We start from the raw sequence: 24,963 nt of genomic DNA on the forward strand, positions 1-24,963 counted from the left end.
TCCTGTTCATTTCCTATTGCAACCCATCAGGAGGAACATAGTATGTGGTGGTCTTTCTCTGTAGTAAGATTAACCAAGAATATATAACATTTTTATTTAGAACTTCCCTGGTGGTCCAGCAGTGAACACTCTGTGCTCCCAATGCAGGGGCCCTGGGTGCTGCAACCTAAACCCAGAGCAGCCAAATAAATATATAATTTTTTTAAATTTTAAAATTTAACTCTTTCCTTATTAATGGGCGTTCCAGGTGATGCAGTGATAGAGAATCCACCTGCCAATGCAGGAGATGTAAGAGTCGCTGGTTAGATCCCTGGGCTGGGAAGATCCCCTGGAAAAGGAAATGGCAACCCACTCCAGTATTCTTGCCCTGTTTCCTCTGTGTGCCCTCTGGTGGATGAGGCTAAGAGGCTTATGAAAGCTTCCTGATGGGAGGGACTGACTGTGGGGAAAACTGGGTCTTGCTCTGGTGGGCAGGGCTGTGCTCAGTAAAACTTTAATCCAATTGTCTACTGATGGGGGCATGGGGGCTGTGCTCCCACTCTGTTAGCTGTATGGCCTGAGGCGACCCAGTCCTGGAGTCTACTGCCTCTAGAGTGAGTGAAGTGAAGGTTGCTCAGTTGTGTCCGACTCTTTGCGATCCCATGGACTATACAGTCCACGGAATTCTCCAGGCCAGAATACTGGAGTGGGTGGCCCTTCCCTTCTCCAGGGGATCTTCCCAACCCAGGAAACGAACCCAGGTCTCCCACATTGAAGGAGAATTCTTTACCAGCTGAGCCACAAGGGAAGCCCATACTGGCTCTATGGGAGGGCTATTGGTGACCTCCAAGAGGACTTACCAGAGATGTAGCTCCCAGGACTGCTGCCGCCCGCGCCCCTGTCCCTGTGGTGGGCCACTGCCAATCCACGCCTCTGCAGGAAGACCCTCAAACACTCATAGGTAGGTCTGGCTCAGTTCCCTGTGGGGTCACTTTTCCTTCCCCCTTGGTCTTGGTGTGTACAAGAGTTGGTCTGTGCCCACTAAGAGTGGACTCTCTGTTTCCCCCAGTCCTGTGGAAGTCCTGTAATCAAATCCCACTGGCCTTCAAAGTCAGATTCCCTGGGGATTCCCAATCCCTTGTCCAGATCCCCAGGCTGAGGAGCCTGATGTAGGGCCTAGAACTTCTCAACAGTGGGAAAACTTCCTTGGTATTATTATTCTCCAGTTTGTGGGTTGCCCACCTGACAGGCATAGGATTTGATTTTATCATGATTGTGCCCTTCCTACTGTTCCGCTGCAGCTTCTTCTTTGTCCTTGGATGTGGGGTATCTTTTCTTGATGGGTTCCAGTATCTCCCTGTCAATGGTTGTTCAACAGCTAGTTGCAATTTTGGTGCTCTGGCAGGAGAGGGTGAGCAAATGTTCTTCTACTCCGTCATCTGGAAGCACGCTCCTCCTGCCACTATTCTTGTCTGGGAAATCCCATGGGCCGAGGACCCTGGCAAGGCTACAGCCCTTGACTGAGCCTGAGCATGAACTTCCAGTTGTTTGCTTTGTCTTTTTTTGCTAATTAATGCTATGACAGGACTTCCCTAGTGGTCCAGTGATTAGAAATCCGCCTGCTAATGCAGAGGACATGGGTTCGATCCCTGGTCCAGGAAGATCCTACATGCCTCAGAGCAACTAAGCGTGGGCCACAACTACCAAAGCCTGTATGCCCTAGAGCACGTGCTCTGTAACAAGAGATGCCACTGCAATGAGAAGCCCACGCACCGCAACCAGAGAGTAGCCCCTGCTCTCAGCAACAAGAGAAAGCCCGTGTGCAGCAACAAAGACCCAGTGCAGCCAAAAACAATGAATAGATAGAAAATACTCTGATAAGTAGAGAAAACATATTAAAAAGAAATAATACTCAACAACCATTCTTACACATCTGTCTTCGCATAATTGTCTAGAATATTTCCTAAAATTTCCAGAAGTCTGGGTCAATGGAGACAATCAATTTTTGTTGTGGGTTTTTTTGGCTGCACTGTGCGGCATGTGAGATCTTATTTCCCAGACCAGGGATCAAACCCTCACTCCCTACATTAGGAGTGTGGGGTTTTAACCACTGGACTCCCAAGGAAGTCCTGAGATAAGAATTTTTCAATGCAATAAATACCATTTTGCTAGGCTGTCTTCCCAATTAAGATCATAGTAAATAAAATAAACCAATAGGAGCAATAAAGTCAGGGCTGACTTTTCTGCTGACTTGGGCATCCTTCTTACTCCGGCTAGCAGCTCCAGGTCCACAGAGGCAGGCACGGGGCAGATCCTATCATAAAGCAGGTTTAGGTGTGTTAGGCCTTAACTAGATCTTCTATTTTCTCCTATTTTCAAGGGGGACTGCAGAGAGCTGTCCATATTTACTGGCTAATAAATCCTGGATGAGAAAGCACCCTGAGTCTCTACTGTGTATACTGTGAAAAGGTGACCTAGAGTAAAAGTTGAAAATGTTGAAGCAGTTTGAGATAGGAAAAAACAACCAGGGGTAGGCAGCTTTGGGGATTACTGCCTCAGTTCTGGAAGGAACAGGATTTTTAGCCAGAAGCAAATATTTTTTATCTATTTGGCTGTACCAGGTCTTAGTTGTAGCATGCAGGATCTAGTTCCCTGATCAGGGATTGAACCTGGGCTCCCTGCATTGGGAGCATGGAGTCTTAGCCACTGGGCTTCCAGGAAAATCCTTGAGCTTTAATTTTTGCTTTTATAAGTCTTAGCACTACTACGTAAATACAGTTCCTCTTTGTATTATCAGAAAAGAAAAAAATTTTTCTTAAATCTCAAAAGTGATTTTATAAAAATTGGCATCTGGAAATTCCTCAGAATACTTCTGTATTAATTTTCTAGGTTTGCTGAAATAAATTAACACAAATTTGGTGGCTTTAAAGCAACAGAAATTCATTCTCTCATGGCTTTGGAGGCCAGAAATCCAAAATCAAGATGTCAGCAGGGCCACAATCCTTTCTAGGGCTCTAAAGAGACTCATTCCTTGCCTCTTCCAGCTTCTGGTGGCTCCTGGCATTCTTTGGCTTACAAATGCATCACTCCAATCTCTTTCTGTCTTCACATCATCTTCTCTGGTTGATCCCGTATGTCCTTTTCTGTCTCATAAAGTCACTCTCATTGGTGTGTATGTGTGTGTGTTAGTCACTCAGTCATGTCCGACTCTTTGTGACCCCATAGACTGTATATCACCAGGCTCCTCTGTCCATGATTTCTCCAGGCAAGAAGACTGGTAGCTACTCTTTTCTCCTGGGGATTGTCCTAACCCAGAGATCAAACCCAGGTCTCCTGCATTACAAGCAGATTCTTTACTGTCTAAACCACCAGGGAAGCCCTCTCATTGGAGATAGGGACTCCCCAACTCAGTATAAGCCCATCTCAATCCTTCCTAATTACATCTACAAAGACCTTAAAGGTCACACTGATGATCTGGTGGCTTCCCTGGTGGCTCAGACCATAAAGAATCTACCTGCAACGCAGGAGACCCAGGTTCAATTCCTGGGTTGGGAAGATCCCCTGAAAGGGGGAATGGCTACCCACTCCACAATTCTTGCCTGGAGAATGCCATGGACAGAGGAGCCTGGCAGGCTACAGTCCATGGGATCACAGAGTCAGACAAAACTGAGCGACTAACCCGATCACTGTTCTGAGGTTCTGGTAGACTTGAATTTTGGGGGTACACCATTCAACCTACAATTTCCAGTGTTTTATTGGAAACTATTAGGAAAATAAACCCATTTAATAAACCCTCCTCTATTGACTTGCTTTGAGAACAGTAGTAGAGGATCACTTCCAATTCTTCTTAGGCTTCCCTGCACCAGTACAATAGTTGTTGTGGATGACAGAAATCTAATGTCTAATTTGAATTCCTGTCTTCATTGTATAAGATTAAAAAAAAAAAAAAAACAACTTATGTCCAGAGAGGAGTAAAGACTTGTTTAAATTCATGTCCATGAGCATCAGTGGTAGAACTGTAACTGAACCCATATCCTCCCCTTGCAGGCCACACTCACCTTGGGCAATTGGCACTTTACCTCCTCCAGGGAAGAGCAATAGTATCTTTTTTTTTTTTTTTTCCCCTCCAGTATCTTTAATCAGGTAATATAACATCCTCTTCCCTCAAGAAAAGAGAAAGATCTAATGGTGGAAACTTCAGCATGGTGACTGGAGCAATGATTTTGTGTTTTTAGCAGAAGGGCCAAGGGAAGCAGAGTGGTGGTGGCGGTGGTGAAGGATGCTTCTTAGGTAAGCAACACATTGTAAGGCCCAAACTGCTACAAGGTACCCAGCAGTGTTCTCTGCATTGACCAATGGCCTTGACCCTGGGGAACAAAGAAGCCAGATTATTATTTCCAGTCCTCTATCCAAGCTGTCATCAGCTAAGGAAAAAGTAGCTATGAGCGAGGGAAGTTTATTTTAAGATGGGAGATGATCATTTGTTTTCTTCCTGTTCACAGCACTAGGGATGTTAATTACAATTCTGAATACTGCCTAACAACAAAGGCAGTAAACATGTGACACTGAGCTCAGCTAATGAGTATTATTATCGTTTAAAAGTTCTGACTTCAGCAATTACACACTAATAAAGAGGAGTGTTCAGACGTGAGGCTCAACCCAGGGGGAATTTAAAAGGACAACTCACACCTGTCTGGAAAGCTGAATCATAAGATTACACAATTCCATCTTGAGTTCAGTTCACACCTCTCTCTCTCTAGAGGTAGTTTAGAAACAAATTTCTAATATTTGTTTCTATAGATAATTCTTTGGAGGAACTGAAATGAAGGCAGGAGAATCAAGTTAACAAACCTGAACTTTTTTTTGTCTTCTTCAGTAACTACAGAATTAGAAGCCCATGTTTCTACACTTCCAAAGCTTCCAGCCATTTTAGCACAATAGTATGAAATGAGATGTGGCTAAAAGTAAGAAACACGGAGTATTTGTTTTCTTCCCTTCATACCCCGTGCCCCAACACTGTCGTCTCTGAGACACTAGCCAACTGAAAAGAAAGGAAAAAGACACTTGGATTGTAGGATCTTAGAAGATTGACCCCCCAATACTAAACCAAGGATCTCGACACCCTGACTTCTTTTCCTGGGTACCTGATCTAGGAAATGTTTGGGATCAGAGAGCCCTGGGTTGGCAATCTTTAGCTTTATTAGGAACATTAATAAATTTAACATTAAGTTATCTTAATGGACCAGACTAATACTAATCCACTTTTGGAGTGGCAGGGATGGGGGAACCTGGAGCATAAATGAGACTCCAAAGCCATCTGCACAAGGACCCAAAGTATTATGGGAGGAGCCAGTAGACCATTTCGAATGAGGCATGTGCCTAAGAACAAGGACTTTCTTTCATGGCCTGGGAGTAAGGCCTGCTGGCAGGAATGGGAGGGACCACATAAGTCCACAAAGCCCTTCTGTGATACATAGTTTGCTGCAAAGTCTGGCTGGAAAGTGGGAGCAGGGCCAAGATTCCACAGAGGCCAGAGGTCTAGGCCAGGCCCTCCCCACACTCCGTCACCTTTTTCTGAGCATGTCTCATGCATGAGTCCCATGGTAACCCCAAACCTCAGGTTGTGAAGAAACATGTGTTTGTTTTCATCTGCATTTCCCCCAAGTAATCTGAACATGGGACGTTTTGCAAACAATCATTACTGTTTTAAGGATTGGGGATTCTGAAAAATCTCATTCTGGGAAAGGCTAATGTCAGTCCCTTCCCAAATGCTTTAACTCTTCTCCTCTGGGAAGCCCTTTCAACTGCTTCAACTCCTTCACTTCCCCTTTCCTGATTTGCAGCCTTTGATCATGTATCAATAGGTGGTTGCTTGTACCAATCATCTTCTGAGGCAGTCTCTAACAGCAGCTGTATCCAGCTTGCCTGACTCTGTGGCCCAGTCCTGATGGGTCCTCCAGAGATGACTGTGAGTAGAGTAGTAGGGTTCAGCAGTCCACCTTTCTCTCAGCGACAGCCCGCTGGGGAAGAACATCACTCACTAAAGACACTGGTTTCTCCTCTTACAGTGAGCATCTATGGTTCCAGCTTCAACAAAATGAAAGCCTGTTTCCTGGGGCACTTTCAGTCATTCTCAAGGCAACCACTGAAGCAGACGGGGCCCATCACCACCCCTGGTTTATGTAAGAGGAGCTGGTCACTTTGCTTATCCAGCCACTCAGAGCAAGGACTAGCATGCTCCCTCCCTGTCAGTCTGTGCTTTTCTCCAAGCACCACACCACTTCCTCCAGGCATACCTACTCTCAACTGGACTCCAGAGCAAATGCTCCTGGGCCAGGGTTGGGGACCAGGAGCAAGCAGGTATCAGTGTTTCTGTGTTTGCCCTTGACCCGCCTTCACCCTTGAGGGAACTCCTGTGTTCTACTTCAAGCAATCTGAGAACCCCAAACTGACCTTCCAACCGGTCACTTGGGACCTTTTTCCTGCTGCCTCTTGGTTACACATACTCAAACCGCTTTGCACTGGAATATTTATTTTTACTTGGCAAAAAGTCAAGTGCTACATTTTGAAAAACAAAACCTCAAACAACCAAATGCATTACCCATCACAGAAGAGGGTTTGGCAACAGTACAAAACATTCTAAAATTATTTTTTTATACAAGTAGGTTTAAAATGAGTTCTGTGAGAACTAAGAAATCTACAGCTTGTAGTTTAATAATAGAAAAAAATTAAGACAATTAAAAGATCTGTAGCATCCAGCATTTTGCTTAATTCCCTGTTTATAGCACCTATGTCTCTAGGTTAGAAGATGAGAATTCTAGAACCTATGGTGTATGCCTTACAACACTATACAGGGTGGACTTGCTGTCTCCCCTCCCTATCAGCCCCCATCACCAAAAAGAAGACACTCTTTTTTTTCAATCTCCTTAGTTACACCCAGAGCAGGGGGGACAACTGGGAAAGCGACTTGGGACACTACAGTGCAGGAATATGACTTCTTTCCCCCAGAATGGGCTGCTACCAGAAACAGAGTATGTGCTTAGAGTGGTGGAGGAATGTGGGGGTGGGAACAGCTCTTATCTGCAATATGATGCATAAAAAAGCAAGGAGTAACTGGTCAGTCAGTTGCCTGCAAGTTCAAAAACCTCAGACTCAACAGTTCAAGGGCAGAACAAATCACTGATCACATTGCTGCTTTTACATGCACAACGCTGCTGGCTGTAGGCCACCGCATTGCCATCCCAGGGCTGAGCCAACAGAGTGGCTCCACTGTCTTCAGAAAACACACATTCCACACATGAGGCACTCACTACACACAGATAAATCCCCTGCTCATCCCCACCCTCCTGAACTGAACCCATTTTAGAAAACACAAGCAAACCTACTGGGGACATTAGAAGAAAGGCAAAGAAGTTTCTCCTCAAAGCCAAAGGGACCAAAGCATGTGAATTTTAGCAGACCTGAGGTCTCCCATTCCAGGTCCCTGAGAAACCATATCAGGTCTTGTCTGAGAGGAGGGGGAGGGAGGTTGGGATGGAAATTCTTTTTACCAAGTTCCACCAGACCTTCTGCAACTGCCAGAGCTGCATTTTGAACTGAGACTCTGATGTTTTGGGGGTAGTGGCCATGGATTTGACCAGATGGGAAACTGAAGTGGAAGTGACACATACACAGAAATGTCCTCCCCCAGGGGACACAGAGGGGAGAGGCAGGTGGGAGATGGATTACTTTGGAGTCCTGGCATCAGAGTCCCAGGAAGCTTTCAATCGAACTCAGAGGGTTTCCTACTGGTGATTTGTTTTCCTTTCTATTTTTACTTCCTATAATCAGTGTTGTTAGACTTTACAAAACAAGATAAAGACCAGTCCCAAAGCTGGACTCTGTGAATAAAGTTGTTTCTTTTATAAATATTTTAATTACAGTAATCCTCACTCCAGGTAACTTCAATGACACACAGTACGTGCAGGCACACAAGTTCTCTCTCACACACACACCACACATACAACACACACACAGCCCCCAAACTTTCACAGAAAGTCTAGGACAGCAACTATATAATTATAAAGGAGCCCTACCTCTCAAGAGTGAAGTAAGGGTGAGAATGACTATGTCAATCTAAGGAACCCAGAGTGGGGAGAGTGTGTGTCACTTAAAGAAAAAAGACAAACAGGAATTAACAATGTCTGGTTGAGAAGCCAGAAAGAAAAAAGATAGTAAAGTTAAATTCTGTTTACCAAACAAAAAACGAAACAAAAAAACAAAAAGTCCTTTAGATTTTTGTACAGAGGTTCTTCCTATCAAGTGCTTAAAGCATAGGCAAACTCTGGTGTTCCCACTAAAATATGAGGGTCTCACACAACTGGAAAAAAATCAAAAGAAGAAATGGAAACTGAGGATGGAAGTTAGTGTAAATCTCTGCATTTTGGGAGAGAGTTGGTTGTCATTAACTCCAGAGCCCAGCATAGTTTCCATGGAGCCCTGAAGGGAGGGGACCTCCTGCCACGAAGAGTTTCGTTCCGGACGAGTCGTAGCAGTGGGTGTAAACAGCATTGGGGAAGAAATCAATGTCCGAAAAGTAATTCCTCCAGGTTTCATCATGATTCTATGGGGGAAAAAAAAAGAGACTCTGTTAGCACTTGCCAGGGGGGCAGAAAAGGTGAAGAAGGGACAAGGATGCTTTCTGGGCCCCTTGAAAGGAGAAGGCCCTGTTATCTACCACTGGATCCCAGGAGACTGGTGCTCACTGACTTGGGGCCCTATTTTTCCAAATGACATTAGGGAGGAGCCAAGTAGGATGAAGAAGTGCTACACAAGCCTAAGGTCTTCTCAGGACTGCTGGAACCAATGCTTTAATAATTCACTGGCAGTCTCAGGGGGAGGCTCCTTCTCCTTCTGGCTGTTATCACCTGCGGGTTATCCTGGGTCAACTGGTGTGTCTTCTGGGCCTCAGTTTTCCCATGGATGTGCAGACACAAAAACAAAAATCACGGGACAGTGTCTTTACCTGCCTCTTACTAGTGAAAAACTATGATGTGTTAGTAGGGATGGGAATGTAAAGACAACTTTTCTGTCACTGGCCAGTAACCATGTGACGCCTGGGCTTACTCACCAGCCAGCCTTTGCCAGTTGTTAGTTTCAGGTTCTCTCCTGCGAGTTTGGGCTTGGATCCGTAACAAGCTGAGAGCTTCTCTTCCAGGAACCTTTGAGCTCGGATGTCATAGAACAGCAGGGAGCCCTGCCCTGTGCCCACAGTGATGATGTGCTCATAGAAGCTCACTGACCGGATCCCTGAGACAGAGAAAAGTAAAAGGGTGATCGGATCTGCGAGCCTGAATTTCTCTGGCACTGAGTTCACGTGCCACCCCGACATACCACATCACTTTTCCTGTGGCAGACCCAGCTCATGCACAAGCCAGGGCACCGTGATGCCACACTGGCCATCTGCACATTAACAGGAACCTTCCCATAAGCCTCAGAGAAGTGCCTGATGATGCCTGAGATGCTTGTGGCCTAGGACTGCAAATCTGCCCTGAAGCTTCTTGCCTCTCCTTGGCTCACTCAAGGCATCCTTCATCACTCTGAGCTCTTTTCCATTATATGTTTCTAACCCGCACTGAAACGGAGGGTAATGTGGGTATTTATAAATCATTACATTAACAAGGACTTTCTTGTATTTGACCTAAAACCAGTACCATGGCACGGCAAGAGGTCTTTATCTGGTATTAAGTGTGTTAGGAGAGTGGCAAATAGCCTAGAACTCAAGACCCAAAGGTACACAGTCTCTCACTTGTGAATTTAAGACAAGTCACTTAATCCCTTTGGGTCATAGGGAAAACACATCTGCTGCATCTGTGGATTAAATAAGAGCATGCGATGCGAAGAGGTTTCACTAGTATTTGTGAAATCAATATCTTATTAGGTTTGAATGCCACCCCTCTAACAGTAACCAAAATCTCTTCACTGCAGACATCATTCCTGCTAAGGCAATTTACTCTTTCCCTTACTTACACACAGTTACTCTCTCAGTTCTGAAATCTAAGTATTTCAAAGATAACTGAAAACAAACAAGTCCAAAACAAAGGCGTATCTGCAACATTTGCATGAAAATAAATACTACTTGAAAGAAGCTAAAGTGTAATCCACACAGTGCCTTTTAACTGCAGTGAAGGGGGACAAAGGAGAGATAAGAAGAAAACACCCTTTGTTAGATTGGATCCTCTGGATTCTGGTCCCTGGGCTGTTCCCCCACCAACCAGTGTGATGCTGGGCAAGTTATTTAACTGATCTGGGTCCTAGTCTCCTCCTCTATAAAATGGGGTATAAACTGCCTCTCACAGGGTTCTTGGTAAGATGAAATGAGATGGCTGACAAAAGTATTCTGAAATCTTTAAGTACAGTACAAACATGCCTTTTTATTCCTCAATAAAGAATGAGGGTGCCCTGAGAGAGAATATGCTATTAAAGATTGGTGGTGGTGGTGATGGTGGGGTTTTAAAGTCTAGTTCTTCCAGTGGTCAGAACTAAATATCTTCTTTATCTTTACTGATATACAATCGATATACAATGCACTGCAAATATTCAAAGTACACAATGTGAAGTTTTAACATATGTATATATCCACAACACCATCACCACAATGAAAATAATCATTATCACCCCCAAAAGTTTCCTCATAGCCCTCTGTAAAATCCCCCTCAGTCTACTGCATCATCCCTTAGCATAAAATGAATTTTCTAGTTCAGGCAGAGTTCCAACAAAAAAACTAACACAGGAAAAAGAGTAGGGTGATGTGAGGGAGTACGGAAACCACCAATATCCTGATGGTTGGTTTCCATCAAAGGCTTCTGTGACCACACATTTGTCTAAAGTGTTTGAAGCTTGGCTGCCACGCAGGCATTCCAGCTCCCCTCTGTGTCACCAAACACCTTCATAAAGATCTCTGTACGTGTCTGGAAACCAGTATAGAAACAGAAGGTCAAAAACCAATGGCAATGCAGCTGTAAGCCTGAGGGGCACACAGGGCTCTTACCACTGCCTCGCTCCCTGGAGCAGACAGACTTGACGTTGTACGATGGCTGCCGCGGATCCAAGAAAGAGACGTGAGCTTGGGAGCCCACTGCATAGACTGACCATTCATTACCATAGGCCAGGCACACATTTTCACGGCAATATGGCAGTTTGGTGGAGAGGAGCTGAAAACAGAGAGAGGAGAAAGGTAACCACGATAATACTAGAGAGTATACAGAAGGGCGCTGTTCTTTGCTGCCCACCTCTGTGGGCTTTCCTCATACACAAGATATGCAAAGTCAGAGATCAAAAGACATGTATTGCTCCATCCCGAGGCATGTTAGAGAAACAAAGAGTGGTGATAATAAATAAGATCTAGGTACTGAAGAGGACTGGTTAAGGGAAAAGGTCAAGCTGGAATTAAATAATGAGAAGCAGAGAGAAAGGCCAAAAACCACAGGCTGTTTCCAGGGATAACTCCAGGGCACTAAAGCCACAGGCCCATCTGTTTTCTGCCAGGAAGAGCCCAACCTTCTCACTGATCTTCAGGTAGGAGACCTTGTTTCTGGCTACCTGCAGCCTAAATACCCCACTGTGTGGTAGCTTACACTACAGAAAGCACACTCGTGGCTCTGCTCAACCCAGGCAGTCCGATTAGCGCTGACCCTGGATCCTTATCATTTAGCCAATCTTCAGAGCCCACTGAAGTTGAGGCACCCAGCAAGGGTGGTGGAGCACAAAGCCTCCTGCGACATGAAGGAATCAGTAATTCCTGGACCTCTGCTTCCTCTTGAAAGAGATTCCATCAAAGAAGGAATAAGTCTCAAAGGCCTCCGGGACAAGAACAGAGCAAAGGATTCACAGGTACGTTTAGCTTTAGGCAAAAGCTGCTTGCAAATATTGTAAATTCATACCTTGCATTAGAGAAAGAAATGGCAACTTACTCCAGTGTTCTTGTCTGGAGAATTCCATGGACAGAGAAGCCTGGCAGGCTACAGCCCATGGGGTTGCAAAGAGTTGGGACACGACTAAGCAACCAACATACATACCTTACACGATTATTTTGGAGATGACTTCTCTTAATTGATTTTTGTCAACAACTCCTAACATTTAGGTTTGTCTGCCCTGACAATGCTGCAAATAGTCCATAATCCATAAGCAAATACTGAAAGGCATTGTGGAATGGAGGACTGCGAGCTAAAGGAGTCTCAGCAGGCCCTTGCAACGTGAACAATGTGAAAGCATCACTCCACTGACTCCTCTAAAAGATTTTCGAGAGAGGCAGGCTAGACTCAGAAGTTCATGTACCATGTGATCACATGTCCAGACACTTCAAGAATTCATGTTCTAGATAAGAATGAAAAATTCAGAGAAGATGACAGTATTTTAACTTGAAGGTGAAACTACTAAGTCCTGTTCAGCACACCTTAGATAGGGTATTTTCAGTCTTCCAGAGATGAAAGTAGCCATCCAGCGATACTGCTCCCAATTCCTGCAAAAGCAATGAAAACAGGTCATATACACAGCAACTAACATACAACAGTAAGCAGGAGAATACCTGTAGGATGCGGTCCTCCATTCCCTCACTTGGATCCCATGATGGTGCCAGGGATTATCAGCCCCTCATCTCACCCTATGAAATGCACTGGACAACATAGTAAAGGAAGGCTGCTTCTTGAGAGAACCCAAGAAGCTAGTCCAGGCTTGCACGGAGACACTCAAGGTTCAAAAAGCCAGTAGCATACAATCATACACATGACATCCTGTTTGTTAGAACAGAGCACACACGTGAAAGCCAGTTTTGTAAGTCTCAGTGTGAGAGCTTCTGTAAGTACAGGGTCTAAGGTAGGAGATAAGTCTACCCCTAACTTCTAAATATGGATGAGAGATGGGAAGCTAAGGGAACTAGCCCTCAAATTGTGGTCTGACTCAAATTTTGGGAAAAGCCTTTCTTCTCTTATGGGTCTGGGTCTTCAAACCAGCAGTCTACTTAATAGTTCAGTTTCAGGAGATCTGACTCAGATGATTAGACTTGATGGAAGCATTGTGAAGAATGAAAAGAAACTGAATACAAGAGAGAAGAAAGTGACTGCATGTAGGAAAATTATACCCAAAACAGAGCACCTGCAAGGTCATGTGCAGATGAGAGACAGATCAGAATGCCCCTGGGGAAACTCTGAGAGGTTAACAGACATGAACCATGCAGAGAATACTCCCTGCAAGGGGACAGTTTCGTAATTTTAGTTATAATCTTTCTGAGAGAGAGATTGTTACTGAGCATCCCTCAGTCTTCAAGAGACACCGCTTGGGCTCAGAACCAAGTTATGCAGTAAGCTCTGACTAGGGAAGAGAGAAGGGAAGTGCATCTTCCAAGACATAAGCCAAGAAACTGAAGCAAGGGGAATAGGCTTCAGGGACCTCTGGCAAGCTCATACCTTGTTCTTGTTGTTGAAGGCCAGAGCCCGAACCTTGCAGTTGTCAGGGTTTGTGTCCTCCTTGGGGATGTCCTTTAAGGCCTTGTGAGTGATGTGAGAATACACAGGGACTCGTGACACATTGTGCCTTGCATCACTTTTGGTCAACACATCATCTGTCACCTCCCAGAGTCCCATAGAACCATCACGCGAGCCTGCCAGGCAAGGAAACCATGGGTATCAGACATACCAACTCGCCACGAGACAGTCCCACAGAAGCCAAAAGGACTTTCTTTTTTTTTTTTCAAAAGGACTTTCTTAGCCTAGTTCTCTGTGCATCATGTTCACACGTGCTGAAGTGTGGCCAGCGGCCCAAACCAAAACGGACAGCAGTATGCATTTTAACAGCTACACTGAGAGGATGACTCAACTGAAGTGTAGGAGTTGATATATAATTATATATATGTATATTTTTTTGACCATGCCTGTCCCACAACCTGTGGGATCTTAGTTCCCCAACCAAGGATCGAATCTGCATCCCCTGCATTGGAAGCCCAGAGTCTTAACCACTGCGCTGCCAGGGAAGTGGTTATATCAAAATGTAACCTTTAAGTGTAATGTGGTTGGTGAGACTTTTCAAAAGAGAACATAATACATTTGACAAAGCTCAGTAATGTTCCAAGCCAAATGCTCAGGTTACTGGGGCGTGAATGCACAGGTGATTTCTACTAGGCAACAAGATCTGGCAACTTCCACTCTAGATCAGTGGTGCTTAACATTTTCTGAGTCCCAGTACCCCTTCTTCAGACTTAGGAATGTTAAAGACTTCTTTCTCTGGAAAAATACACCAAAGATCTACATTGCACACTCAACTTCGGGGAGGTTCCTAGGCCCCTTAAAGGGACCACAACCCCTGAATTAAGAATGACTGGTCTACATAAGATGAATGCTTAATAACATAAATTGTTTTCCTTAGGAAACAATAATGAAGCACTTAAAACAAGTCTATTGGATAGATATAAAACAGTATATCAAGAACCATTAAAAAAATTTTCAAATTCCTTTCAGTATCAGTATTTGCCAACATTCCTTTCAGACCAGAAGGTGCCTCTCCCACACTTTAAATCTCCTGAATACTTCACAGTAAAAACTGTCTAACATGGGAGAAATATTACTCAATTTGTCTGCACCGTAAGGTCTGTGGACAGGTTCAAAACAGAGGGTTCAATGTGTGTGAAATCCAGAAAAGGACACCAAGAGAAGGGCATATCTAGAGAACTACATAAGAGTTATAATGCAAGTTAAAAAAATAAAACACCACAAGCTTTATTATGAAAAATGTTAAGCATGCTGAAATGCTGAAAGAATTTTACAATGAATTATATACTTACACCTAGAGTCTACCATCAACGTTTTCTTATACTTGGTATATCATACATCTATCTATCCCTCTAAATGATCCTATTTTAACCTAGTAATGATCCCATTTTAACAACTGGAGCATGTACTGAAAAAAGACTAGCAAGATGTATTTTAAAATGTTAACAGTGGCTATCTCTAGGCAGAGATTGTGTGGGTAATGCTTTCCTTTTTTATTTGAATTTTTTAAATTCTTATAACAAACATATGTTACTTTTGCAGTAAGGAAAAATTTATTTAAAGAACTAATCTGGCAGCAACATGAAGATGAGATTAGAGGAGATAAGACTAGAATCAGAGAGAAAATACGGAAGGACACTTGGGATAATTCAAAAGATAGATGACAAGCACCCAGAGAAGACAGAAAATAAATTGATGGGTATAAGAGATATTTTAGAAAATCATATCAACAGGGCTTGGTAATCTACGGAGAATGAACAGAATTAGTTCCCTAGCTGTGTGCCTAGGTAGAAGGCAGGAGCATTTACCAATATGTCAATGGTAGGGAGAAGTGTGGTCCTGGGAGGGAGATGATGAGTTTGAATACCCTGAATCTGAGGGGAATGTTCATCATCAAGGGGTTGATATTCATCAAATGTGAACATTAACACTGGTTAACAAGTGTGGAGCATTTTCACTATGGCAGCCACTAAACACTATAATACTTGATCTTCCCAATGACCCTTTAAAGTATGTACAATCATTATCCATGTTCAAACCCAAGTCTTAAAAAGGCTTAAATAACTTGTCCTCTATGCTAATAAGCGGTAGGACCAGGATTCAAATTCACGTCTTTATTATCAGAGCCAATATTCTTTTTTTTAATGCAGCAAAACCTATTTTAATGTTAATGGTACATCAAACATTCTTTTTTGGTAAATAAAAGAACCTTGTTTATACCTAATTAAATAAGACATCTATATTGACTTAAAACTATCTGAACTTTCTTGCTGATGTGACCTCTCAGAGTATGAAATTTCTGATTTGGATGTAAATGAAGCATAAATGAAAATTCAACAGCTTTTTTTTTTTTTTACTGCACTGTGCACATTATGGGATCTTAGGATGCCAACCAAGGATCAAACCCAGGCCCTCTGCAGCCGAAACGTGGAGTCTCAACCACTGAACCGCCAGGGAAGTTCCTCCCCAAAAATCTCCCCCCTGCTCTCCTGCACAGCTGAATGTTGGAGCTATTAATATTTGCAACTGAGCCGCTTACTGCAAAATTTTGAGGCAGTTTCTCAATCTTTATATATATCACTCCTCCAAATGAGGCTTCTTATTGTCTCTGCACGTATTATAGTTTTAAAATGTATACTGTGATTTTACTCTTTAGCTTCCACAACTGTATGTGGTGCTGTGTATCCTGCACACAGCTGTCACAGGGCATCTCCATCATTAGGGTAGGGAGGTGTACCAACTTAGTTGGATGATCAGGAAACTGAAACACAAGCTTCTTGCAATATGCAACAATTTGGAGAACACAGCATTTGAAGATTATTATTTGTACAAAGCTGTATTTCCTCAATTTAGATGGCAAAATTATATATTAGGAACATTGATGGGTTTCTGTTGTGTATGTAGAGTTTTTTTATTCTACAGTTTATAAGGAAGGTATGTTCTATATTATCATAATTAAAGTCTCAATAGAAGATGAGAATAGCGCATTTAGATTTTAATCTTTCTTTTTTTTCTGGCTGCTCCATGAAGCATATGGGCTCTTCCCCAATTAAGGATTAAACCAGTGCCCCCTGCATTGGAAGTCTTAATCACCAGACCACCAGGGAAGTCCCTAGATTTTAATTTTTTACTATTAGTATTAGTTGACTTACAATATTCTATGTTTCAGGTATACAGCACAGTGATTCAATATTTTTATAGATTATACTCCATTTAAGGTCATTATAAAATAATAGCCATATTTCCTTGGCTGTAAATATATCCCTGTTGCTTATTTTATACACAGTAGTTTGTACTTAATTCCATACTTCTATCTTGCCCCCCCCCCCCCCCCCACTGATAGCCACTAGTTTATTCTCTTTTTCTGTGAAACTGTTTGTTTTGTTTTTATACATTCATTTTATTTTTGGATTCCACATTCCAGTGATGAGTTTTTGTCTTTCACTGACTTATTTCACTAAGCATAATACCCTTCAGGTCCATCCATGTTGTTGAAAATGGTAGAATTTCATTCTTTTTTAATAGCTGACTAATAGTCCATTGTGTATATATACCACATCTTCTGTTTTTTTTTTTATTTTTACTTTACATTGGAATATAGTTGATTAACAGTATTGTGTTACTTTCAAGTGTACAGCAAAGTGATTCAGTTATATATATACATACCTATTCTTTTTCAAATTCTTTTCCCATTTAGGTTATTACAATATATTGAGCAGAGTTCCCTGTGCTATATAATAGGTCCTTGTTGCTACCTGTTTTAGCTTTTTAGATGTGGCTTGTGGGATTTTAGTTCCCTGCCCAGGAACTGAACTTGCACTCTTGGCAGTGAAAGTGCAGAGTCTTAACCACTGGACCGCCAGGGAATTCCACAGCTACCTATTTTATTAATTTTATTTTGGCAGCTTTGGGTCTCGGTTGTGGCACATGGGATTTCCACTGTCTCATGTGGCCCTGTTCGTCGTGGTGCAGGCATTTCCAGTTGTGGGGCTCTGGAGCACGTGGGCTTAGCTGCTCCTCAGCCTGTGGGATCTTAGTTCCCCAACCGGGGATTGAACCTGTATCCCCATTGGCAGGTGGATTCTTACCCACTGCACCACCAGGGACATCCCCTGACCAATTTTTAACTGGGGTGTTTATTTTTTCATAGAGTTGTACGAGCTGTTTATATGTTTTAGATATTAATCTTTATTGGTCATATCATTTGCAAACATTTTCTCCCATTCCATAGGCTGTCTTTTTTTGCTGTTTCCTTTGCCTCAGGAGATCAAATAAGACATTGCTATGATTTATATTAAAGATTGTTCTGCCTATGTTTTCTAGGAGTTTCATGGTTTCCAGTCTTACATTTAGGTCTTTAATCCATTTTGAGTTTAGTTTATTATATTGGTGTGAAAAATGTTCTATCAATAATTTCATTTTTACATATAGCTGTCCATTTTTCCCAGCACTTCTCATTAAAAAGACTGATTTTTCTCCATTGTATATGCTTTGCCACAGATTTACTGACCAGTTTACTTCTTTGTTCTGTCCCATTGATCTGAGTGTCTTTTTGTGCCAGTACCATACTGTTTCAATGACCACAGCTTTGTAGTTTAGTCTGAAGTCTGGGGGCATGCCATCTCTAGCTTTGTTCTTTTTTATCTCAAGATTGCTCTGGCAGGACTCCCCTGGTGGTACAGTGGATGAGAATCCACCTGCACTGATCCCTGGTCCAGGAAGACTTCACATGTTGTGGAGCAACTACACCCATGTGCTACAACTACTGAGCCTGTCCCCTGGAGCCCAAGAGCCACAACTACTGAGCCCAAGTGCCTAGAGCCCATGCTCCAAAACAAGAAAAGCTACCACAACGGGAAGCCTGCACACTGCAACCAGAAAAAGCCTGTGTATAGCAACGAAGACCCAAAGCAGCCAAAAGCAAGCAAGCAAACAAACAAAATTAAAAAAAAAAATTGCTCTAGCAATTTGGGGTCTTTTGTGGTTCCATATAAATTTTAGGACTGCTCTAGTTTGATTAAAAATGTCATGGGTATTTGGTAAGGATTGCATTAAATCTGCAGATTGCTTAGGGAAATACATGTATTTTAACAGCATTAATTCCTCTAATCCAAGACCACAGGATATCTTTCTCTCAGAGTCAATATTCTTTCTTCTTTTTAAATTGAAATATAACTGATTTATAATACTATATTAATTTCAGGTAGATAACAAAATGACTCAGTATTTTTGCAGATTGTATTCCATTATAGGTTATTATAAGATACTGAGCATAATACCCTGTGCTATACAGTATATCCTTGATGCTTTTTAATTTTATATACAGTAGTTTGTATCAGTTAATCTCATACCCTTAATCTGTCCCAACTCCCTCCCTCTCTGTTTTGGTAACCATAAGTTTGTATTCTACATTTGTGAGTTTGTTCCTGTTTCAGAGCCAATATTCCTAAAACTTGCTTACTGTTCACAAAATGTAGCCTTGGAAGCTATCAGCCTGAAAACATAGAATGCTCCCAGGGTATATTAAAAAAGAGAAGGAAGGCTCTCCAAAAAAGCCATGTCCTGGCTCCCAACAACCCCATTTAATTCAGGTTATTGTCACACATATAGTCCCTATAGAAGGGACAGGATTCAGTCTTTGCCCTCCAGAAGCTCTCATTTCTTGGGAAGACAAATGACAGGGAATCCAAAAGCTTCTGAACCACTAGTGAAAAATTCTGAACTGTGACTATGCTTGTCCATTAGACTTCTCTTCCTTCCTTGTTTTCTATTGCCTTGCAAAAAATCCAAAGAAAGAAACATTTATGTTCCCTTAGCTTTGTTCGTAGCAGTTCTAAACATGGGCTTTGAACTGAGAGCTGGCTTCAGATCCTGACTCCATCTCTCACTGTCTCTGTAGCCTCTGGCAAATTATAACTTCTCAGAATCTAAATCTTCTCAATTGTGAAATGAGGCTAACAATGCAAACCTTCTAGGATTGTTATGGTAATTCTATGAAATAACATATGAAGTACTTAATTTAGCAACTCTTGTGATTTTTAAAAATTTGGGAATCTGGAATGGGCGATTATGTTTTTACATATATATGCAGGCATGCTCCATCGCTCAGTCATGTCTGACTCTCTGCAACCCCGTGGACCATAGCTCCTGAGACTCCTCTGTCTATGGAATTATCCAGGCAAGGATACTGGAGTGGTTGCAATTTCCTCCTCCAGGGGATCTTCCTGACCTGTCTCCTGCGTTGGCAGGTGGATTCTTTACTGCTGTGCCACCTGGGAAGCCAGGTACCCAGAAAAGCTGGCTGGCACTCTGAGCCTGTGTTCTAGGCTGCTGTGGGTATTCAGAAAGCATTTTGAGTATCTCTTCACTCATTTCCATGTATTTTTCCTGACTGTTCTACCATTGGGAGGGGAATTCCCCCAATCCTGTACAGCTTTATTAACACTATAAAGTTGTACAGAAAATTATCATTGCTCCTAATATTTTCCAGAGTACAACTTTTCCAAAAGCACTTTCCCAACTATTGTCTCAGCGAATCCCAACAAAATGTTGAAGCTAAGGGGCCATCACACAGGATCTTTTAAAAAAGGCAGAGTATGAGTAATAAGTGTACCAGTACTTCCAGTACTTTCCAGATTAGAAATATACAAGGGACATGACTTATCCAAGGTCACATGCTAAGTCAGATAAAGAGACGATACAAGGTTTTCTGGCCCCTGGCTGATGGTCGGTTATTGGGCTATTTCCAGTCCCGCTACTATCCCATTTGTAACTTCGAGCCTCCCTCCCTCCCTGCCACACCAGAATTCCTTGCAAAAGGGCACTTTACCAGACACGGCCATAGTGTCACTGATCCACGCGATGGAAAAGATCCAGTCCTTGTGTCCATCCTTCAAGAGGAGGGCGAGATGGGTGCGGGAGGAGGGGGGAAAGAAATGAGTGAAATGAGGATCGCAACGCACACCCCCGAAAAGTTTAAAAGGCTGGATGAAAGTATCTTTGTAAAAATTACAATTCTGATCTCTGGTGATCGCAACCCAAATGGCATGAGCCTACAATCTTTAACTTTCTGTCTTGAGAAGCTCAAAGCTGGAATGAAACTGGCTTGACTACAGGCTATAAACATGGCCGGTGGACACACTGCTCCAGCACTTTATCTCTTGATGTCTTACCTGTGGCTCCTTCTACACACCATTACCCACCTCTCATCCCTCCAACTTCATCCTGGCACTCTCCCCTTTGCTTTCTGGGACAACAGCTAGAACCGACCTCTATGTTCTTCCATCTTCTGAACTCTCTTCCTCAGACATCAGGATGGCTTGTACCCACATTTCCTTTAAGCCTCCCTGTTCAAGTGTTATTCTTATCAAAGAGGCCTTCCCTGACGACAGCATCCTCCACCACACTCTCTCCCTTTAGCCTGCCTTTACTCTTCTCCATGGCACTCACCGCTCTGACTTACTGCTGGTACATTTTTGTTGGTTTATATGCCTCCCTTGACTTGAGCACAGGCTTCAAGAGGATATGGGGGCTTTGTCTCTTTTATTCACTGCTACATCCCCAGAGTCTAAGACAATGCCTGGCCACAGAAGGGTCAAAAAATAGTTGCTGAATGAATAATTTAACAAACTTTTCTGACCATGGGCAGTAGGAGATGTGTGAACACCAACCCACTGCTGCTGGCATCTGAGGTGTGCCGCGTGCACCTTTATCAAACATACCTTCTGTCAACATCTGAAGCTCTCTGTGGGGAGCGCAGTACCCACTCTGAAATCTCCACACCCACATCTCACCGTTACAACTCCTCACCCCCACCCAGCCTCCGAGTCAGCAGTAAGCAAACCATTCCTTCCTGAAGCGCTTACGGGAGTAAGGTCCATGTTACCTGCTGGACTCTGTTTAAAAACTTACATCTCCCACACACACAGGATCTAGTGTAGGCAGCCTATAGATGGCAAGACTATTAGGGTTGTCTCCTCCAGTGGCTAACAGTGTTCTAGAGGGATTCAGCTCGATAGCATGGATACCGCAGCCCTGCTGAGTCACACATCCAGGCTCCCGGTCCTTCAGAATGGGAATCTTGGTGATCTGGCTTGTCTGGACATCCACTACAAATAGCTACAAGAGAAAAGAGATAAAGAAGGTGAAGTTTCTCTTCAGTGTGGCTGACCTTGGGTATAAATATCCATTCATTCACTCAGTTATCCATCAAACATTTAATTAATGTCTACTAACTACAAAGTCAGGGCTATACTAGTCAAATGAAAATAAGAAAATATAAATAGATGTAAATAAGTAAATAAGAAAACATAACAGAGATAGGTATAAATGTTATATAAACACAGAAGAGGAAGAAGTAAATTCTGTCCGATAGTCAAAGATGGCTTCAAAGACTTGTATTAGACTTTGGACCTAATGAACCTGATGAAAGGTTTTCTACCAGTGCAACTGTATTATGTATCACTAATTCTTACCAACACATGTATAGAAAATTATAAACAAAACACATCACAACCACTATTAGACATAAGTATAAACCATACCAGGTTTGCTAGAGTGACCTGAGATACGAGAGAAAGAGACATTCACATCTCAACTACTTATCTGTCCTGTGCCTCCATGTCTCTGCTTATGCTGCCCCTCCTGCCTGAAATGCCCTTATCCACTTCTGTAACAAACCAACCCTCTTTCGTTCTCCAAAATTCAACTCAGAGAAATGCTTGATAGAAAAGATCAGTCTTAGAGAAAGGGCATTCCTAATAGAGTCTATTATTAAACTCTTTATGTGATTCAATGATTCATTCCTTTATTTGCTTACTGAGTCAGCACCAATTCAATGCCAAGAACTGTTCTAGGCGTGAGAAACCTAACTACTAGGAATGATCTCTGTCCTCATATACATTATAGTCTAGGAAGTTCATTTAAAATTCTACCAGCAAATCTCAGAGTGAAGCCAAAACATGTCAAATCTTTGTATAAACAACCTACTGCTTGCATAGAAAGATAAAAGGAGGAAGTAGGTAAGTCTTAAATTTAAAATAGAAAAAGAAAAGGAAGAGTAGCTGGAATAAGAGTGTCAAGCAGAGACTGGTGGGGGGGAGGGTGCGGGTTTTAAAAAGAAAGGAAGAGTGAGGGGAACCACTCCCAAACCTGTAAACCCTGACAACTATTTAAGGTCGAGCCCCCACCTAACTGGCACCATCACCAATGTGTCTTGACAGGCATTTTCAAATTTTCAAACTCAATGTATCTAAAACAAATTATCTTCTTCCCCAAATTGTTCATTTCATATGATGCCACCAAAATCTGCCTGCTCACTCAAGCCTGGGATTCACCCTAGACTCCTAACTTCCTCCTAAATATTCTTACAGTTGGCTCCTTCTTCTTCATCCTCTCTCCTCTACACGACTTGCCTTCAGGCAAGGCCATCAACAAAACTATACTCCACACTATAATCATTCATCTTCCTAAAGAATGGAAATCCTCCCATGTCCATTAAAAAATATCTGATAGTTCCCCTACCCCTAAATTCGACTTCCCTGGTGGCTTAGACGGTAAAGCATCTGCCTACAATGTGGGAGACCTGGGTTCGATCCCTGGGTCAGGAAGATCCCCTGGAGAAGGAAATGGTAACCCAGTCTTGCTTGGAAAATCCCATGGATGGAAGAGCCTGGTAGGCTTCAGTCCATGGGGTCGCAAAGAGTCGGAGACAACTGAGTGACTTCACTTTCACTTTCCCCTAATTCAAGCCTTTCAGCACGCCATCAAGATTCTCCTCAACGTGGCCCCTATCTATCTCTCCAGCTTCACATCCTTCCATGGACGTTATACTATAGAAAGATCTGTTTATAAATTATTACTCACACAAAATCTTCAATGATATATAATGATTTTATTTCATGGTTAGGCTGTTCCAATGCCAGAAATGCTTTCGCCTACTCTTCTCTTTACCTGGCCATCATGTCCTTACGTTTCATAATTCAGTTCAGACATGTCCTCTCCTAATATTTCTTAATGTCCAGGCTGATTAAGTTCCTCTCTTGTAGGCTTCCAAGATAGCCCTCTACTCACAATACTTAGATCTTATCACAGTTTTAAAATATTCACTTGTCTCTCTTCTCCATTAAGCTAATAATGCCCTCTCAATTCCAAGAGCAGGGGCTTTATCTTATCTGGTTCTGTTCTCCTGTCCCAACAACACAGAGCTACACAGTAAGCACTTAAGAGTAACCACCTTACTGAGGCCTGCCCAAAGATGTTAGGGGACCCCTATGTCCCTGCACTCAGAGTGGGGCCCTGGAGCTGAGTTCATCTGATATAAGCCCAGATGTCCAGATCACAGCACTGTCCTGGGGTGGCCTCCTGGCTCAGGGAGAACCAGTCTAGAGGCTAGATTAGACTAGGTCATTCATTCTCTCAGCAGTATGGAACTGGCTGGTGGCGCTAAACCAAACTGGGTGGCCATTTTCTACCAAAGCCATTCCTAGAGAAAAGCAAACAGTAAATTTAGGAAGCATGGACACCCCCGGTTCCTAGTGGCTGTCCAATTCCTAGCTGTTTCCTTCTGAGATCCAAGAATACTTTCTGCTCTTGGGGTTTGTGAGCTAGCCCTTCCAAGAAATATGACTGGGTTTCTTACTCTTTTATAGCCTGCCAGATTTCTCTGTCCATGAATTCTCCAAGCAAGGATACTCGAGTGGGTAGCTATTCCCTTCTCCAGGGGATCTTCTTGACCCAGGGGTTGAATCTGGGTCTCCTGTGTTGCAGGCAGATTCTTTACCATCTGAGCCATCAGGGAAGCCCTAACCTAACCAACACAGCCCCTCAAATGTTTAATACAGCAAAATTTATTGCCACTCACACCTTTGTGTTGTATGGGACAACGTACCAGTAATATGTCAGCTTCTAGACCAGTGATTCTTAAACTGCTTATCACAATAACCTAGCGAAGTTTCTTTTTTAAAAAAAATACAAAAAAAAACACAATTCCCATAGCCTACCATAAAACTCCTTCAAACTAGAAAGTTCTGAGCTTTGGGCCAGTAAACCTGAATTTTTGTCAAGAATCTCCAGGTGAATCTTCTGACTGCTCAGGTTTAAAAACCACTGATCTAGAGCCGTGCTAGTCAAAGGAACATCTGGAAGCTTGCTGGAAACCAAGAATCTCAGGCCTCACCCTAGACCCACTAAACCAGAATCTGGAGTTTCTCAACATCTCTAAGCACATGGAAGTATCTGAGACAATCTGCTCTGTACTCTAAGGACAATGTATTTGATAAGAAACAACCCTATGCCTTAAACAAGTCTCCATTTCTGCCTCCCAGAAAAGGAAAAGAGAAAAGGCTTTATTTATTTGCGTCCAAGAAAGTCTTAAGTCCAACCTCTCCAGTTTTGGACTTGGGAGAGGTCTAGGTTTAAGAATGTTTACTTAGCAGCTTTGTGAACTTCATCAGTCATTTAACCT

The 24,963-nt window shown here is 42.8% G+C and overlaps 1 protein-coding gene and 1 long non-coding RNA gene across 2 annotated transcripts in view; one reads left to right on the forward strand and one right to left on the reverse strand.

Moving 5' to 3' along the window:
* The first annotated feature begins 575 nt into the window (after positions 1-575).
* LOC129650415 (uncharacterized) lies at positions 576-18,419 on the forward strand. Its single transcript, XR_008713749.1, has 4 exons — positions 576-940; positions 4,215-4,269; positions 11,672-11,850; positions 18,150-18,419. It is a non-coding gene; the product is annotated as an uncharacterized LOC129650415 (long non-coding RNA).
* DCAF12 (DDB1 and CUL4 associated factor 12) overlaps positions 6,495-24,963 on the reverse strand; it is a 36,813-nt gene continuing 18,344 nt past the window's right edge. The window contains exons 3-9 of the mRNA XM_055578840.1: positions 21,411-21,617; positions 20,329-20,389; positions 13,422-13,615; positions 12,413-12,478; positions 11,009-11,171; positions 9,089-9,267; positions 6,495-8,581 (exon numbers count right to left, since the gene is read on the reverse strand). Of these exons, the coding sequence (XP_055434815.1) occupies positions 8,423-8,581; positions 9,089-9,267; positions 11,009-11,171; positions 12,413-12,478; positions 13,422-13,615; positions 20,329-20,389; positions 21,411-21,617 (1,029 nt within the window). The 3' untranslated portion in view covers positions 6,495-8,422. The remainder of the gene's footprint in view (positions 8,582-9,088; positions 9,268-11,008; positions 11,172-12,412; positions 12,479-13,421; positions 13,616-20,328; positions 20,390-21,410; positions 21,618-24,963) is intronic.

Source organism: Bubalus kerabau, chromosome 4, assembly GCF_029407905.1.
Source record: "Bubalus kerabau isolate K-KA32 ecotype Philippines breed swamp buffalo chromosome 4, PCC_UOA_SB_1v2, whole genome shotgun sequence".
In the NCBI taxonomy this organism is placed as follows: Eukaryota; Metazoa; Chordata; class Mammalia; order Artiodactyla; family Bovidae; genus Bubalus; species Bubalus kerabau.